This window comes from Suncus etruscus, chromosome 11 (genome assembly GCF_024139225.1).
Source record: "Suncus etruscus isolate mSunEtr1 chromosome 11, mSunEtr1.pri.cur, whole genome shotgun sequence".
In the NCBI taxonomy this organism is placed as follows: Eukaryota; Metazoa; Chordata; class Mammalia; order Eulipotyphla; family Soricidae; genus Suncus; species Suncus etruscus.
The window spans coordinates 67,474,644-67,488,288 of NC_064858.1; the positions used below are offsets into that span (position 1 = coordinate 67,474,644).

Here is a 13,645-nt window from a genome sequence, read left to right on the forward strand (position 1 = left end):
AAACTGTATTACCAAGCAATAGTTGTCAAAACAGCATGGTATTGGAATAAAGACAGACCCTCAGATCAGTGGAATAGGCTTGAGTACTCGGAGAATGCTTCCCAGACATACAATCACTTAATTTTTGATAAAGGAGCAAGAATTCCTAAATGGAGCAAGGAAAGCTTCTTCTACAAGTGGTGTTGGCACAACTGGCTAGACACTTGCAAAAAAGCGAACTCAGACCCCCAGCTAACACCATGTATGAAGGTAAAATCCAAATGGATTAAAGACCTCGATATCAGACCTGAAACCATATGTATATAGAACAACAAGTAGATAAAACACTCCGTGACATTAAGTCTAAAGGCATCTTTAAAGAGGAAACAGCACTCTCCAAACAAGTAGAAGCAGAGATAAACAAATGGGACTATATGAAGCTGAGAAGTTCTGCACCTCAAAGGAAATAGTGCCCAGGATTCAAGAGCCACTCACTGAGTGGGAGAAGTTATTCACCCAATACCCATCAGATAAGGGGCTAATCTCCAAAATATACAGGGCACTGACAGAACTTTACAAGAAAAAAACATCTAATCCCATCAAAAATGGGGAGAAGAAATGAACAGACACGTTGTCAAAGAAGAAATACAAATGGCCAAAAGGCACATGAAAAAATGCTCCACATCCCTAATCATTAGGGAGATGCATATCAAAATAACTATGAGGTACCATCTCACACCACAGAGACTAGCGCACATCACAAAGAATGGCAATAAGTAGTGCTGGCGGGGATGTGGAGAGAAAAAAATGCTTATTCACTGCTGGTGGGAATGCTGTCTAGTCCAACCTTTATGGAAAGCGATAGGGAGATTCCTTCCAAAAACTGGAAATTGAGCTCCCATATGACCCAGCTATACCACTCTTAGGGATATATCCAAGGAACATAAAAATATAATACAAATATCCCTTCCTCACACCTATATTTGTTGCAGCACTATTTACAATAGCCAGACTCTGGAAACAACCAAGATGCCTTTCAACAGATGAATGGCTAAAGAAACTGTGGTACATATACACAATGAATATTATGCAGCGATCAGGAAAGATGAAGTCATGAAATATTCCTATACATGGAATCTATTATGCTGAGTGAAATAAGTCAGAGGGAAAGATAAGAATGCAGAATAGTCTCACTCATCTATGGGTTTGAAGAAAAACAAAAGACATTTTTGCAGTAATTCTCAGAGACAAAAGAGAGGAGGGCTGGAAGGTCTAGCTAACTACATGAAGCTCACCACAAAGAGTGATGAGTGTTAGAGAAATAACTACATTGAGAACTATCCTAACAATGTGAATAAACGAGGGAAGTAGAAGCCTATCTAGAGTAAAGGTGGGGGTGGGGTGGGAAGGAGGGAGATCTGGGACATTTGTGATGGGAATGTTGCACTGGTGAAGGGGGTGTTCTTTGCATGACTGAAACTCAAATACAATCATATCTGCAATTAAGATGTTTAAATAAAGATAAAAGATGAAATTATAGAATAAATATTTTCATTTCCTGGGCAAAAGAGAGTGGAGGTGGATGTAAGGTTTGTAATATTCCCCCAAAGAAAGAAGGAATGGCTGAAGGAAAGAAAGGTCAAGAGAAGCTGTTTTTGCTTTCACGGAAGCCTCAGATGGCAAAGTGTTCTTTATGCAAAAGAAGAAAAAGCTTGGTTGCTATAATTGAAAACTCTAGAGAACCACAGAAGTCACCAAAACTATCAAAACACCTACATAGGAATATAAAACAATCTAACATTTTAAATGATAAATTCTAGAACATGAATTGATCATGTCAACAATAAATACAGAAAAACCCAATCACACTATATTAATAGAATAGCCTAGCTTCTACGCAAAGGAATATTCGAGGGGAAAAAGAAAGAAAAATAAGCAAGAATGGAGTGAGGTCAACAACACAGAGTACTTTGAGGGAATCTAAAAAACGACAATCTGTCCAATGACTGGTAAAGACAAGAGCCATGGGAATATGAATTATCTTTGGTAACTTCTATTCTTTAGAACCCTAAATTCTTATAGCTGACTGGAGTAAGAGTGAATTTGGATTTGGGTCGAGTTTCTAAAACAACTATGCCTATATAGAATGCAGAAAAGTCCCTCTCTTCTGCTCTTCTCTTATCTAAATCCAAGCTTCTATTTGCTGCTCACACTCCTCCAAGTGCTAAGACTCTAAAACCCACACATTGGCAGTTGGTAGTTGATTGCTATTACTTGACTCTTCTAACGCCCCTGCTCCCCCAAACAAAGACACTGGCCAAAGTATGACTTATAGAATTTTGACAGAACACTCTAAAATAGCACACATTTTGTTCCTTCTAGATATTGGCAAAAGGGGTAGAGGGGAAAGCTGTTTCTCCTACTCCCCCAAGCGAAGACACTGGCCAGTATGATTTGTATAATCTTGACAGAATGCTCTAAAATAAAAACACATTTTGTTCTTTCACTGAAGTAGAACTGTACTTACATATATTTGAGTGACCAGGCTCAAATTTATAACCTTGTTCCAGGAACACTTCTATAAAATCTTCTGGGCTTGAGACTCCCCACCCCCATCAAAAAATAAAAACAAAAACAAAAACAACAAACTGAGCTATAAATTTGCTTTGAAAACTGTTTTGGAATATTTGATTCAGAAGTTTCTATATCTGAAAACATTTTACATCTTCCACATTTTTGTTACTCTGTTCTACACTTCCAAAATCTCAGCTTCATCATAAATATATTTTTACTTCTCTTATAAAAATGCTGAAACACCTTAACATTTATTAACATCTACTTTTAGAGTATTCTGCTGAAATTCTAGGCATTTTGGAAATGTTACATGATGGGAAATATTACTGCTAGTATTAAATATGATTTACAAAGCCTTAACCTTTGATTTGATTAGGTAGACTAGATGGGATTTATATTTTTGAATAGAATTATAGGAAACTGGCTTTAAATAGTTAAAAGTTCTCCTTCCTTAAGCCTTTATGAACATGTAAAATTATATCAAAATAAATAGTTATTATCAGACCTGCTTTTAGACTGAAAACCACAAGACCCCCTAATTTTCCATTTAAAAAAAATAGAGCAATGGCATGCACAGAGAAATACAAACAGTTTGCAATAAATCACATTATGTTATCCAGAGTAATAAGAGAGAGTGTGTGTGTGCAGTGGAAGAGAGCTATGAAGTGTTTCCCAGGGACATCCCTGGCTCTCCAGCCTGATGTATCAATGGACTCAGTGCGAAAGGGTCAACTTTGCCCTGTGCCTGACTATGGCCAACATCAGTTTGACTCTCCTTCACAAGTGATAAATCAAACTATGATTCTAAGTGTCTGAGGATGGGGAAGGGTAGGTGTTTGAAGATGAGAAAGAGCAGATCCTATGCACGTACATTAGGTGCATTTTATGGGTCTAGTGGAAAGGGCGTAGAACCTCAGCAATGAACTGAATAGCCAGAACATCTTGCTAAAACTTCTGCCAGTATTGAAAGGCTGGTGTGAAATCTAGGTCTGCTGATCAATTGTTGTTGGGGGGGGGGGGGGAGCGGTGTTAGACCCTGAGTCTCTGAAGCTACAGCCAGCCACAATAAACATGTAGTGTTAATGTGAAAATAAGCAGTTGTCAAAATTTTATGAAGGGGCTAGCACAAGATATTCTCACCAAGATGGACCCAAGTGGGCTAGTACCCCTCAGGAACACCAAGGAGAGGATGTTCCCACCAAAATGACTGGAAATGGCAAAAATAATTAAACAATAAGAGGTTAAGGTAATGATGTAGGTTCCGCCCCCTCCCCCCCAAAAAAAACCCTACAAAGTGTGCTTAGAATAGATACCAGGTGGCTGCTTGAAATGTTAAGTGAATGTTAAGATTATAATCATATATATATACTGCTTGAATATTTGATTCAGGGTCCTTGTCACATTCCACTGGTTGGATGAGACTTGGGTCCAGCTAGCCGAATAAACTCTCTTTTGCAATTTACATTATCAGAGGCAGTCTTTGACTTCTCAGCACTTGTTAGGTGGTCTACTCAGACCCTAACATTGTAAATAGGAATGAGCATTTGGGACACTAAGAAATGCCACAGAAATACCATGCAAGAGTATCTTGACAGAAGGGCCTTCCTCTTCCTGATTTAGATAGCAGGGAACTAGAAAGCAGGTCAGAGCCTTAGGTCCATAGTCAAGGACTTGGATCTCTGTGTATTTTCTTGTACACTGGGAACTCAGTCTATGTTTATAGACTAATATAAAACAAAGAAATGAGGCATGATATGAGAGAACATATAATGAGAATGTTTTTCTAAAAGCTTGACTTCTTTCCTTAAAGAGTTCAATGGATTTTCACTGGGAATTAATATTAATTTGAATTAAAATATATAAAATATACAAATTTGAGTATAAAGAGGAAGTAACAAGAAGAGGTGATATTTATTAAAACTCCTCAGGTTTGAAGTTCATCAACAGGTCAAGAATAAAAATGACTTGAGAGGAAACAATCCCATTCATTGACTGGATTAAAAGTAAATGTATTTACTTACCCCCTGGCCAACTGCAACCCGCTCCAGTGCCTTTCATGAAGAAAAACAAAACAAAGATTGCTGACATATTTAGACTTATCTCATAAGAATTACAAACACACCTTGTAAGAAAGAGTCTTTAAAAGAGACTTAAAAAGATTCATGAAGTGATAACATGCAAGTTTATACACTAAAATGTGTTACAATCAACTGTGGCATGTTAGCTTGTATAATTTAGAGTTGATCTGTATGGAATGTTTGCCACATATACCCATCTACACCTAAACTGGAGAAATTCCTTGAAATGTATTAGGGTTAGAAAGTAGGAAAGAAAAATAATTCTCAGCTAGCTTTTAGAAAATCAAATTAAGTTCAAAGCTAAAATTATGCATAGACACTTTAATAATGGTAACTTTAAATGCATTTATTCTTATTTTTATAAATATATAATCTCATTTTTATTTAAAAATGAGCAAAATATCTTCTTAAAGCATGACTATTTTTTGTCTGCATAGTATGCAGATTCAAATCAAATTTTAAAATAAGATCAAGAGAAATAAGATAAGAGAAACGAATATATATATTTTACTATTTATTTTTATGTTTTGGTGGAGTCACACCCAGTAGCGCTAAGGGGTACTCCTGGCTTTGCGCTCAGAAGTCACTCCCAGCAGGCTTGAGGAACCATATGAGATGCAGGATTCAATCCAGGGTCTGTCCTGTGTTGGCCGCATACAAGGCCACTGTGCTATCGTTCCGGGCTATATTTTACTATTTTATATGTAGCTGGATTAATATTCTTATTTACTTCAGAGCCAAAATATTTTTATAAGCATTTTATAGTAATTCTAATAGATACTCCCAACAACACATATTATTCCTGAAAGATTCTTGTACCTAATCCAGAGAGGAGAGAGGCTTCTGAAACGTCCCTTCTTAGGTACAAATTATTTTCATACTTGCAAAAATCTTCTAGCTAGTTTCAACTAGTTTAACTTAAATCTTATTTTTTAAAATAGTTTTAGACAGTATTTCAAAAGATCTATAAGTACTTTCTATTCCAATTTTAAATACCCATATTTGTTTCACATTTCTTTACCTTTATAAATAATACTTTTTTGATATGCTTTTATTTTATTTTATGTAAAGGGACAAACAACATACTATTGATGAAAGTGTAGTTTTCATGAATGCATGAGTGATTGACATGGTCAATTTGCACAGAAGTGCACTGATTGTTAGTTACAGAGCAAAAAAATAAATAAGTAAATAAAAACCCTGCTCTTAGAACCCCAATTATGCCTCACTCCTTAGATACAAAGTGTTTAGTTGGAGGAATATTTGCATCACACAAATTGTTGGGAAGAAAAAAATGGTAACTGTCTCACTGAGATGAAGGATTCCTTTACTGATCGTAACAAAGACACCCAAACAAGTTAGTTTTGCATTGCCCTTAGTTGTGCATCTCCCTTTCAGAACAAAATTAATCACCATCCAACTTAAAATCTCCTTCATCTGAACACAGGGAAAATTCACGTCAAGTGCATCTGAGGTTTCTACTAACATATGATCCCGGTGCTCTCAGAAAATGAGGGAACAGAACTGCCCACCTCAAGGAGCACTGAATCAGAGGATGAGTACAGTAGATAGTTACAGCAGTTACAGTATAATTTTTATATAAAATATTTTATATAAAATAGTAACCCAAAACCTTATATATTTATTTGGGGGGGGCACACCCGGTGACGCTGATGGGTTACTTCTGGCTATGGCTTGGGGGACCATATGGGATGCCAGGGATCTAACTGAGGTCCATTCTGGGTCAGCCACATGCAAGGCAAACACGCCCTACCACTGCACTATTGCTCAAACCCCTAAAATCTTATTTATTTTTGATGAAAATAAGTTTTCTTTTCTAGTTCTGCCTGTGTGAATTTTAGGTTACATCTGTCATAATTTTTGCTAAAAGGCTGAGCAAAGTTAAAAAAAAAAGTTAAAATTTAAATTACATGGCATAAGTACATAGTAGGCAGCACAGTTTGGTATGTGTTGCTAAAGCATAATTTCAGAAGTATAAATGATACATTTTGGTTACATAGTGAAAAAAATCATCAGAAATTTCATGCCAACATGAATGTAGTTGTTTTAGTCGATAAAGATAATACTGAAAATAATAAGCTGAACATTCATTTCATATTAGTCTTAAGATATCTACAATTTTATCAGACCAAATTTTACTAGCCTAATTAAAATTTTATTTCTGACTAGCAACTTTCATAATTTATTAAAAAGCACTACCAAAAAGGGAATGTTTATTTTTAAACCCCTTGACCTTTTAACAGTTGTGAAAGGACAGTTGTAGAGCCAAGGCAATAAAAAGAAAATGTTCTAAATGAAATATTTCCTTGACTTCATAAAGTCACCCTGGCACTGAAAAAGTCCATATGGGCAGGAATGGAAGATGCTGATGATGCAAAGGTGAGGAAAACACCCTAAGAAGAGGACTCTGGTTGGGGAAAGCTCTTAAAATGTAGAATGGTCTATAACAGTATAGATTTGACAATTTCTCAACAACTCTTTAACTTTAAAAGAAGTTAAACATATTTCTGCTTTGTGGATATACTGTCTAAAATAACTATTTCCTCCAAGCTTGTAGAATTACTTATCTAACCTTTGTTGTTCCAGAGTGGATTTTCATGAGCCCTGTATTACGGTTCTAAGCTCTGTATTGGTAATTCCAGTGAGGACAGCATTTGCCTGGCCTGAAACACTGAGTGTATGTTCAAATCCTATCAATTGTTGACCACACATGAGGTCACACTGTGAAGGTCCCAATGTCAATATCTTTTCTCTTAGCTAGTTCCTTTATGGTTATTTCAATTTCTTCCTTAGGGCAGTAAACCTGGCAGTGAGCTTTCCTGAAACTAAAGTTATTGCAAAAATAACCAAACCAAACAAGTTATTGCAAAAAACCTAATATTTTAACAACAATGCTAATACACATACCATTTACAAATATAATACATATATTAATAAAAGACATGAAAAATTTAAAGACAATTATAAACAGTAATCTTTTATTTGGTGTAAATAGATTTATAAATTAAGTAAGTTAATTTATATAATGATATGTATTCAATGAAGTTTATGCATGTGGATTAAACATTTAAGTTTTCCAACTATTTTGAATAAAATCTTGCACAGTATGACTAGTTTCACCCAGTACCTCCAGCTCCTTTAACTGAACAGACTTTCCTTTCTCTATATTAAATTCTTGACTCCTTTGCCATACATAATTTAAGTGACCATATATCTTGAGAATTTATGTTTAGTCTCTCAATTCTATTCAATTGGTTTGAGTATCTGTTTTTACTCTGATGACACAAAATGATCACTATAGCTTTATAATATAGTTTAAAGTCAGGAAATATAATGCCTCTCAGAAAATTTTTTTTCTTAAGAATTGTGATGGCTCCTTTTTATCTCCAACAGAATCACATAACTTGAATCATTCAGCCTCATAAATTGAGGGGGGAAAATGATGATACCAGGACCAGTCATATGATCATGTAGTGAAAATAAAAAATGATCAGACTTGAACACCAAACCCAAAGTCAATGACAACAGAACAGATACCCAATCTACAACAAGCTGTAAAGTGGAGACCAGTTACACTAGTATTCTGGGGGGTAAAGGAGAGAGATATGGAATACATGCTGGGAACAGGGGTGGAGGGAGGACAATACTGGTGGTGGGAATGCCCTTCATTCATTGTCACTATGTACTGTAAATAATTCTGTGAAAGACTTGCAATACCCTTTGGTCACAATAAAAATTTATTTAAAAAAAAAGAATTGTGATGGCAAGTTGGGGAATTTTGTGGTTCCACACCCAGTTTAGTAATATTTTTTGTATTTTTTTGAATACTGGCCATGAAAATTTTAGCAGATTACATTGAATCTGTTCAATTTTAATGTAGGCTGTCTATTTTAATGATTCTATTTCTTCGTATCTATAAGAAAAGTATTTCTTCCATTTTCTTGGATCTTCTATTTATTTTAATTACTGACCTAGCATTTTTGACAATAAATCAATCATCTCCTTTGTTGATTCTAGGTATATGATTTTATATATTTTTAATTTTATTCTAGGTATCTGATTTTATCCTTTTTATTTTATTCTATATGGTTAGTTCATATTTCAAGCAGATTACTGACATTTTCCCATTTTGCATAAAATTAAGACCAAAAGATGGGCTACAAATAAATTTAAAAAAAAAACCACAAAGCTCTGAACAAAGCACTGAACTAATTCTATATATAAGACTTGGCAGTTGTTGTGGTCTAACTAATAATTAAAGTAATTATATGTGAAACTTAGCAGCTGTATTGTAATTTCATTGTATTACATTATAAGTCTATTTTTTTTTTTTTTTTTTTTGGTTTTGGATCACACCTGGCGGCGCTTAGGGGTTACTCGTGGCTCTGTGCTCAGAAATCATTCCTGGGAGGCTCGGAGACCAAATGGGATGCCGGGATTCGAACCACCGTCCTTCTGCAGGCAAGGCAAATCTTCCATGCTATCTCTCTAGCCCCCACAACTCTAAATTTTTACCCTATTGCTTGTAGAACAGATAATATTAGAAAAAACAAGTAACTTTTTTCTTGATGGTCTATAATATACAAAATTGATAATGAGAATGCTGTACAAAATCTGGCTTTTAATGAGAAGTTAGCCAAAAATGACAAACAAAAATGACCAAAAAAATTTGAAAAGGGGTTCTAGGCTAAAATAAAATATAATCATACCAAACATGCTGACATTCTGGCATTACGACCACAGGACCATCTCTCCTCCTTTAAGTAGCGGCACATTGGAAATCCCCACTTTTCTTTGGTGCGTTCTGCAGCTGGGGGAAAAATATGGGCTGTGTCAATAAAATTCTTCCTCTATGAGATAAAGTAAATAGTCTATTGAAAAAGCAATTTAGTCACTGAGAGAGAAAACAGTAGTGACAGAAGTACATATAAGTTGTAATGTTTAACTGTTTGCTCCAAATTGTTAATGGAAACCATATTAATGCTATGAAAATAGTATTTTCTCAACAACAGCTGTTTTGCATTTCAGCGACAGGTCTGATACTCATCAATTTGCCAAATTTATTTCTCTAAGATTTGGAAAAGCAATTTGAAATGGAAAACATATTCACGTTCAGTGTACCCTTAACAGGTAAATAACAATTCAAAACAATGGACAATGTGTTGCTAATTTTAGGGAAAATATTTAGTATATATTTTAGTACAATTTAATATAGAACCATATTAATTAATTCCTAACAACTCCCCCCAATAATTATCCATACATTTTATATAAAAAACCAGTACAGGCTCTCTTTTATATATTATGTTAGAGATAGTAATATTGTTAACTGTCGCCCAGTTCAACTCTATTGTATCTATGGTTCAAGTAATAATAAAGAAAACTGCTATGCTTCATGAATCTCCCCATTCACTTAAACTTCCTTATGCCATTATGATACACAACTCCTCTTATGCAGTACCATTAATTATAGTTATTTTCTTGAAAAGGAAAATTATTCAATTTATACTTTAACATTTGGAAAAATTAGTTTAATATTTATCAAAAAAGATATCTAAAAAACAGTCAGAGGTAATTTAAAGTAAAATAGATGTGAAAATTTGAAAATAAAAAAATTACTTAAAAGCGAATGTCAGGGGCTGGAGCAATAACACAGTGGAAGTACGTCTGTCTTATACACACTGACCCTGGATGAACCCAGGTTCAATTCCCAGCATCTCATATCATCCTAGCCTGCAGGGAGCGATTTCTGAAAGCAGAGCCAGGAATAACCCCTGAGTGCCACTGGGTGTGGCCCAAAAAACAAAAAAAATTTAAAAATAAAAAACCAAGAAAAAAAAAAACCCAAAACCCCATGAATGTCAATATTTATAATAGACAGTGGAGAACATTTGCCTTGGTTACTTGACTTGGACATCAGCATCAGACTCCTGAATCAGCAAGGTTCTTTACACCTACACTAGGAATCAAGCATCTACCAGTATAGACCCTGGATCTGCACCAACTGGCCACAGTCTGGTCTCTTCTCTTGTATCTAGAAAAGTTCTGGAAATCAGAGTCTCTTCCAAGCCTGCAAAGGGATGGGACAGACCCCCTTCTAACAGGACACTCCTACAGAGCTGTCACTTTAGGCTCAAACTGTTTGAGGAGAACTTTCCTGGGACCTTCAAAAAGACCAGGTTAGATAAATCACTGTGGCTGGAGCCTGCAGATAGCACTAAGGTAGGATGCTTTGTGGGTAGAGATATTCAGTTTTTAGGCCAAAAAGGTTTTTATTTTTTTTAGAAGTACAAGAATGGGTTTAGGAGATCTAGCACTCAAGCAAGGAATTCAACCACCCAAGCTTTATGCTCCTAAGACAGAATGCAGCTCAACGAAAGAAGACCAAAGAATGAGCCTCTGCCTTCCTTAGACCCCTGTTTTTATTGACAAGAATCGGGCCCCACCCTAGGGTGGGGAATAATTCAATAATAATAATAATAATAATAATCCAATATCCCATCACCAGATCACACCCTAGGGTGAAGTATGAATATCGATTAGGGTAGGACCAGTAAATCAACAATAGATTCCAATGATTAGGTGGAAGATAAGCACCATCACTCAAAATTAAATAATAGAAATATCTGCATTTGTATGGGGTTAAATATCAGATACTTGATAAGTGCAATCTGTAACTTTAGTCCCCACAATCATAGAAGACCCATGTTTCAGGTAAGGAAACCAAACAAAAGGAGAGTAAGCATATTTACTGCTTTAAACTGAAAATCTAGGACAAGGCAAAGATGAAATCCAAATTCAGGAGCTCTGATTTGAGAAGTCATGACCAACAACCAAGTCAATACATAATTTCACTTGAAACTGCATAAGATTTCATGGACTACTTAAACTATATTCAGGACCTAGAGATTCTGGACTAATTCCTATATTTCCAGGTAACTTGACAGTGGTTAAGTTTTACGAAGACTGTGATTCAATTGAGATATAATTATTGCTATATAAAAAGGTTACTTTCTGTTGTTCTTACATCTAAACTTCTCATTACCTAACAATGTAACCCAATAGCAAAAAGCAAATTCATAGCATTGGAAAATGAGTCAATTTACCAAACATATGAAAAGGATTACACTTTTCAAACTCATTCACAGTCAACTTATAAGAAAAGGTACAATTAGTTCATTTCTGCTACAATTATTCTTACACTACCATGATAAAAAGGCATGTCTATTTGCCTGAGAAATAGATTAAAGATCTTCCCAAAGTAAAGATCTAAAAAAAAAAAAAAAATGAGAAAAATGTACTGCTTAATATTACTTGAAAAGAGGAATAGTATATCTCAGGAAAATATGTTGGAAGGGGCACAATATTTTCAGGGAAAACGCACATTCAAATATTGCCAATTTAATGCATGACTATGAATTTTAGGATTTCAGAACTGAGAAAAGCAGAACATTACTGGCAATGACAATAAAATGTAAGCTTCTTTGAATTGAAAACTCAAGTATGACTCTTTCACATACTCCAACTGTCTGAAATCAAATGATACTAGATAGATTTATTTAGTAAAGTATTATCTCATATTAAAACATTATGAGGGATTAGAGACAGAAGGGAGAGAGGTAGAGAAGGAAAAAGGGTGAGAAAGAGAAAGAAAAAGAGAAATTTTGTTTGGTGGCCATACCTGGCTGTGCTCAGGGCTTATTCCTGAGTCTGCTTAGGGATCACTTCTGAAAAGTTTTGGAGAAATGTATGTTATAACAGGGATTTAATCCAGGTTAGCTGTACCTACAGGTGTCTTACCTTCTGAGGCAATGAAGGGATTATTCACTCTCAACCTCGCCCTCCCTTTGCTGGTTGTGAGATGTGCTTTACACAAAGCCTATGCCTGGTCCCTTCACTGAAAGGACATAGCCTAAATATGGTCAGGACATGGTTACCCAAGAGTCCACTGTAGTCATATGGAGCTCAAGCCACTGATGAGAATATCTCTCTCTCTCTGGACAGTTGACATGCGGGTTTTTCTCCTTTTTCTCTTTCTTTACTTCCTCTCTCTCATTTCCTTTCTTCCTTCCATTCTCTTCCTTCATTCCTTCCTTTTTTCTTTTATTTCTTTTTTCCTTCCCTACATTCCTTCCTTCTTCCCTCCTTCCTCCCCTCTCTTATTCTCTCTCAGCCTCTCTCTTCTTTTCTTCTTTTTTTCCCTTTGTTCCACACCCTTCCCCAATTTTATTTTATGCACCATGATTTACAATACTGATAACTGGAGCATTTCATGCAAAAGCAAAAGAAAATGCCACCACCAGCTCCTTAGCAGAGCTTCAGCTTCCCTTCCCCATGTCCCAGTGACTATCCCTACTCTCCCCACTCCTCACAGTTGTGTTTCCTATTAAAATTTTACCATTTCTACCTGTTGAAATGAGCATAAGGATTGCTATTGCTGTTTCTAAGAAAATTTAAGGAAGAAAAGAGAAACGATGGCAACAAAGGCAAAGAGAAGTAACCTGATGCTTATCATATCAATGCAGACCTTTGTCTATTCTGTCTACAACACTCTTCTCACTTTCTGGATTAACTTCAATGGATCATTCAAGCCACAGTGAAGTCACCTCGCTGAGAACAAGCTCGCAACCCTCTTTAGCTCCTGCCCCATTAGCCTGAGATATGTATGACTCAAGTGTATGCTAGCATAAGTAGGATATCCTATCTTCAATCAATTCACAACTTTGAAGCAAAGATCTAAGAGTTAGAAAACAAAGATGAGCACTAGTATTTTGTGTTCTCCAAATTCTGTGTAGACTTGATCATCATCAGGGGACATATGGTCCTCTGAGCACTGCTAGGTGTGGTGCCCAAATGATGCCCCTGCAAATAAATAAAAACTGTTAAGTTTTTATGAGACGCCTAAAATACCTTTGATTTATTTTACCAAGGCAAGGGACTCTAAAATAACTGATTGATCAGTGTTTGATCAACTCAACCAAATGTACTCCTAT

General features: G+C 35.6%; 1 protein-coding gene across 1 annotated transcript in view; it reads right to left on the reverse strand.

Moving 5' to 3' along the window:
• Positions 1 to 13,645, reverse strand: part of METTL25 (methyltransferase like 25) — a 58,126-nt gene that overhangs the window by 26,406 nt on the left and 18,075 nt on the right. The window contains exons 6-7 of the mRNA XM_049783651.1: positions 9,362 to 9,462; positions 4,575 to 4,604 (exon numbers count right to left, since the gene is read on the reverse strand). Of these exons, the coding sequence (XP_049639608.1) occupies positions 4,575 to 4,604; positions 9,362 to 9,462 (131 nt within the window). The remainder of the gene's footprint in view (positions 1 to 4,574; positions 4,605 to 9,361; positions 9,463 to 13,645) is intronic.